The following is a 5556-nucleotide window of genomic DNA, read 5'->3' as shown; positions in this document are numbered from 1 at the left end:
CACACACACACACACACACACACACACACACACACACACACACACACTCTCTCTCTCTCTCTCTCTCTCTCTCTCTCTCTCTCTCTCGGAGGGCAAAAATGGCCAAGAATCATGCTTAAATTAGATTCTGCTAAGTCTTGATCAGTGCAAGTAATGAAGTTATCGGATGTGTTCAATTTTGTACTAATCAAAGTCCTAATTATATAAAATACAGTAACTGGTTCCAGCCCAAAGGAAAAATACCATACGAATTTGAATAATACAACCACTGGGGGGATTCATTAGTCACACTAATTGGGACCTGGCTGTGCTAATTAGGGAAATAACCTGTAATACCACAAAAACCTAAGGGAGAAATAATTATATGGTTGGAGAAATAACAAATCAATGATTAATTTAAATCATCTTAAACCCAGAGTTATAAATAAAAGAGACACATAGAGAACTCTCAACTTAGGAGAGCATAAATGCCATCTAAATGTTTAATATTAAAGAATGCACTTGCACATCTAGATTTTCTCTGTGGAAAGACCATGGAGGGAAAAAACTTGAGTGTGCATCTCCTCTTACAGAACATTAGTGACGGAAGAAACCTCAGACATCATCATGAGTCCCCGCACCCTCTTTTGCGGAGGCCTAGAGCAGAGTACCAGTAAGGTTAGTAGAGCAAGAGCTTGAACCAAGGTCACCTAACCTCAGATCGTGGGCTCTTTCCACCCTATCACCTGTCACTGGGCCCTTGGGCAGGGCTGTGTCACCAACCTCCAATCACTGTAGTCAGCTGAAAACAGGTATAACTACACCACCTACACCTCCCAGGACTGTTGAAATGACAGTGCTTCCAAGAGCTTTGTAAAATGTAAATAAGCCCCTATTCAAATGGAAGGCCAGCCAGGAGTGGAAAGGGCTGTCCCTAGAGCCAAGAGAGACCTGGATATAAGAGAGACCTGGATTTAAATGGACTAGTTGTGTGATCAAGAGCAGGTCAATCACTTTAGTCTCAGTTTCCTCCCAGGACTCTAGTGAGGATAAACGGAGATAATAAACATAAAAGTACTTTCTGACCCTTAAAGAGTGTTATGAACACCAAGTATTGTTCTAAGAGAGAATGATCTGATGAATCAGAGCAAGACACCTATAGAAACCTTCCTGAAAGTGACAAGGTGAAGGACGGTATGGTATCATTCGTAGCATTTAGCTCCACAACCAGCTTCTACCTCAGGACATTTTATTTGCGTCCACCACATCAACTTAAGCTGAAATGGCTTTGTGTTCACAAAACACAACCCAGACTTCCTCACACCCTACCTGACTCTTATTATAGGGTGACCCAAGCTGCAATTTTGGAATAATTCCATGGTAGTGTCACAAAAGGAATTTCAAAACACTTAACTACCCAGCTTGTCCAGAGGCGTCTAACAGCTGCAACAATGAGGCCAAGGTGTGGGGGAAGATGGGGCACAAAAGGTTGCCATTACAGCTTCTTTTCACTGGTCAAAAGCAGGTGGCCTTACAGCCACACAGAGCCAGAAGTTAACTATATTATTACCCATCCTGTGGCATACTTGCTACCACACAGCACTACACAAATACTTATTAACACACACACACACACACACACACACACACACACACACACACACTTTCCAATGAGGGAAAAGAAAGATCCTTGCACCTGAAGGAAAATTCAATAGCTACCATTATAAAATCACACATAGGATTTAGCAAGGACAAGTCAAGTATATAAATAACTAGGGCAGCTAGGTGGCTCAGTGGATAGAGTCATGGGCTTGGAGTCAGGAAGACTCATCTTTCTGAGTTCAAATCTGGCCTCAGACACTTAACTAGTTGTGTGACCCTGGGCAAGTCACTTAACCCTGTTTACCTCAGTTTCCTCGTCTATAAAATGAGCTGAAGAAGGAAATAAATGGCAAACCATTCCAGTATCTTTGCCAAGAAAACCCCAAATGGGGCCACAATAAGTCTGACACGACTGAAATAACTAAAAACACATTAACTATAATACATTTAACTATAATACAGTTAAAATGTGTATAGCACTCCTGGAAAGCAGTAATGGAGACTATGAGTGCTGGTAAGGCAAGGTGACATAAGATTAGATGCTACCAGTTAGAGAGAAACTCTCATTTCCCCCAAGTATGCTGTCATTTCTCCTGAATTAGACTAGATCGATAAGCCTTGCAAAGAAGTGCAAAGTTTGGAAAACTCCTTGTCCCTATCAAGGAAAGTTAGAGAATAACATCAATAGAGTTCGCTGCTTGGTCTAAACAAGCTTCGGTTGATTGAATTCAAAAAACCACCACTAATTTGGACCTTTCATTTACATTTGGCCCCATCACAGAGATCCACAAGCAACAAAGCCACTTGACCAAGCCCCACTTTCCAAGGGGTTAACACTTACAAAGCAGATACACTCTGGGCTTATTTTAACCATCTCTACCAGAATAACTGAAGGTAATATATTCTTGAGAAAGAATACTCATATGGGAAAAACTCTGCTTTCTGGGAGACAAACATAGAGTTATCAGGCAGAAAATAATCAGATAGAAAATACCCCACCCTACCCCACCTCACTAGAACCACTCACACCTTCAGCTACACAGGCAAAGTGCACATTTCCTCAAGTGCTCATGTTGGCACGCAAAGAGCTCAGGTAAATTCAGCCTGTCCCTAAGAAAGATTATGGCTCTGCAGTTCATAAGAGCCCAAAAAGCTAGTTAAGGTTACTATTGCTAGCAAACAAGTTAAGAATAAAAATCCCAAATGTTGTGCTTTTCCTAAAGGAAAACCAACTGCAAACACTGTCTTTTATTTAACAATGTGCACCAACCCATTTAAAATCCCTCCTCCAAACACAATTTGCTCAAATCTCCCATTCATTGAGTCCTATGTGTCTTCCTTAAAACAGGATGGGATGGGCCCTTATTACTCATCCAATTAATTTCCAGGTGGCATCTTTCCACACAAACCATCCTCCTACTCCCTTTACTAACAACTTCAGAGCTCAGTCACTGACTACCGAAGAGGTTCTGAGAAGCTGGCCCTTTCCAACCAATTTCCAACCTCTGAAGCCCTTTAATCCGCTAAAAACATCAACCATCCATCCTCTCAACTCTCGGTATGACTGCACATTAATAACAATTGTATGGAGAGGGGAAAAGTTGGTGGGAAGGTGGGAGAAAAGGAACTCAAAGAGTCCAAAGAGGCCAAGCCAAGGGATACTCAAGACCAGTGGCCACAGGAAGGATTAGGGCAACAGGCTGTAGATGCCCGCTGGAAACCTGTCCCTGCTGAGGAAAAGCTAGAAGAGGGCTGAACTTTGCAGAAAGGAAAAGGTGATCCCTTTCCTTGGAGCTCCGAGTAGTCTTTTGGGGATAAGGAGGAGGACAAAGGAGAAACCAACTTTAAAAATGGATTAGGTACTGCTAGTACCAGGGATGAAGAGACCCAGGAGGTACTGGTCTAGGGGACCCCACAGGAACGAAGGGGACAAGGGAGTGAAATGCATCCAAAGTGGATGAGAAGCTCCCAGTAACCCAGGTGCTCTGAGCAGGAAGACCCTCCTTACAATTGGGAAGGATTAAAAGACCCAGTGAGCATGTGACCCTAAACTCTTCCTAGAAAAGGAGGGAAAGGAAGGCGGGTGTGATTAGAACGGATTAAAAAATCCCAGTAACTGAGCTGCAAAGCCCCAGTGTGCTCAGAGAGATGGAATTCCATGCTGAGTCCTCTGAAAAAGGAGGGAAAGAAGGGGAAGAAAAAGAGGAAGACGAAACTGGAATGGATTAGAAGTTCCCAGTAAGCATGCTGCCAAAAACCCTAGCCAGAGACTAGAGGAACTCAGTGCTGAGCCCTCTCAAAAAAAAAAAAAAAAAAAAAAAAAAGAGGGAAAGAGGATGCAACTAGAATGTATTAGAACCTCCCAGTAACCAGATGCAAAAAAAGACAAAAAAACAAACAAACAAATAAAAAAAACCCACCAACAAGCTCTGGAGAGTAGGGATCCAGTTCAGAACATTGCTCAGGAGAGAAAGGAGGGAGAAAAAAAAGGAAGACAACTAGAGGACATCAGGAGCTGGCAATAAGTAAGCTGCTGAGATCAGGTACTGAGCATTCCGCAGAAAAAGGGAGGAAAAGGACGAAACTGAAAGCTCTAGGCTTAATTCAGTTGCTGACCAATCCCTTGGAGAAAAATGAAGAGCACGCAGCCGGGGGAAATCACTAGGTAATAAAGTCAGAGCGCGAAAAAAAGTCAGGTCGGGGAATCCAAATCCCTCACTTTACAGATGGGGAAACCGAGGCCTGGAGCGGCGTTAAGAGGGACCCTCTGACAAGGGTCCGCGAGGGAATAATTGAGACCCCAGGCCTGGCCCGAGTCCCGCGCTCTCAGGGGCTCAGAGATCAGGGAGCCTGGGCTGGAAGAGGAGCGAGCAGAACGCGAGAGACCCCTCGGGCTCTGGGCACCGGCTGCTCCCGAGAAAAAAGGGGGACGAACGGACCAGGGGCCGTCGGGGGCTCCCGGTGCCTGGACAAGGAGCCACGGAGCCAGGCGCTGCCAAGGGAAAAATGGGGGGTCGGGGGGGGGCCCTGGAATAAATCTCTTCCCCGGAGGGGGGTCCTGTGCTGACCACCACCAGGGTCAGGGAGCCAAGGGCCCGAGCCCAGGGCCCAATGCCTCCAATGCCAAAGCTCCCCGGGACAGGGGGGAGGGGCCGAGGGGTGTCGGGGGCTGACCCCTGGGAAGGATGGCCCGAGTCCAAGGTAAGTGAAGAAGGGAGGAGGGGGGCTAGAGGGGCGGACCCCCACTCCCTCCCAGGGTCCGGGCCAGGCGAACCCCCCTCCACCCAGAGTCTGGGCCGGGCCGTCCGATCCCTCCTCACTCCGCCCCCCCAGGGTCCGGGCCGAGCCGTCCCTCCTCACTCCTCGCCCCCCCCACGCCCCGTCCCGGGGTCCGTCCCCAGCCCCGGCCCCGGCCCCGGCCCCAGCCCGCCGCCCCCGGCGCTCGCACCCTGGCTCTGCAGGATCTCGTGCTTGAGGCCGCCCGTGTAGTCGATGAGCTCCTCCAGGCCGCGCTCGCACAGCTGCCCGTAGCCCGAGAACTTGTGCAGCACCTTCTCCAGCTCCCGCTCCACCGTCACGCACTGATCCATGCCGGGCCGCCCCGAGGCCGCGTCCCCGTCCTCGTTCCCCCGGCCCGGGGGCCCGCTCCGGGTCCTCGGCGTGTCCCGCGCGGCGGCTCAGGCGGCTGAAGCGGCGGCAGCTCGGGAGGCGGAGGGGGCGGCTCAGCGGCGGCGGCGGCGCTGGCGGTCCCCCGGGCTGCCCGCGTCCCCCGGCTCCATGACGCCCCGGCCCCGGCTCGCCCCTCGTCTGCTGCTGCTGCGCCTGCGACCGCCGCCGATTGTTTTTGTTTTCACAGGAACCGACCGATGACCTGGTTCTCGCTGCCGGGCCGCACCAAGCGCCGCCGGCCCGAGGGGGAGGGCGGGGAAGGCGGGGAGGGCGGGGAGGGAGCGCCGGGCCGCGGGCCGTACCAAG

The 5556-nt window shown here is 49.7% G+C and overlaps 1 protein-coding gene across 1 annotated transcript in view; it reads right to left on the bottom strand.

Moving 5' to 3' along the window:
- RMND5A (required for meiotic nuclear division 5 homolog A) overlaps positions 1–5212 on the bottom strand; it is a 73372-nt gene extending 68160 nt beyond the window's left edge. The window contains exon 1 of the mRNA XM_027860450.1: positions 5030–5212. Within this exon, the coding sequence (XP_027716251.1) occupies positions 5030–5171 (142 nt within the window). The 5' untranslated portion in view covers positions 5172–5212. The remainder of the gene's footprint in view (positions 1–5029) is intronic.
- Positions 5213–5556: the final 344 nt, after the last annotated feature.

This window comes from Vombatus ursinus, unplaced genomic scaffold (genome assembly GCF_900497805.2).
Source record: "Vombatus ursinus unplaced genomic scaffold, bare-nosed wombat genome assembly UNPS02014181.1, whole genome shotgun sequence".
NCBI lineage: Eukaryota > Metazoa > Chordata > Mammalia > Diprotodontia > Vombatidae > Vombatus > Vombatus ursinus.
Note: the sequence above shows the minus strand (reverse complement) of the source record. Positions and strands in the feature narration are given on the sequence as shown.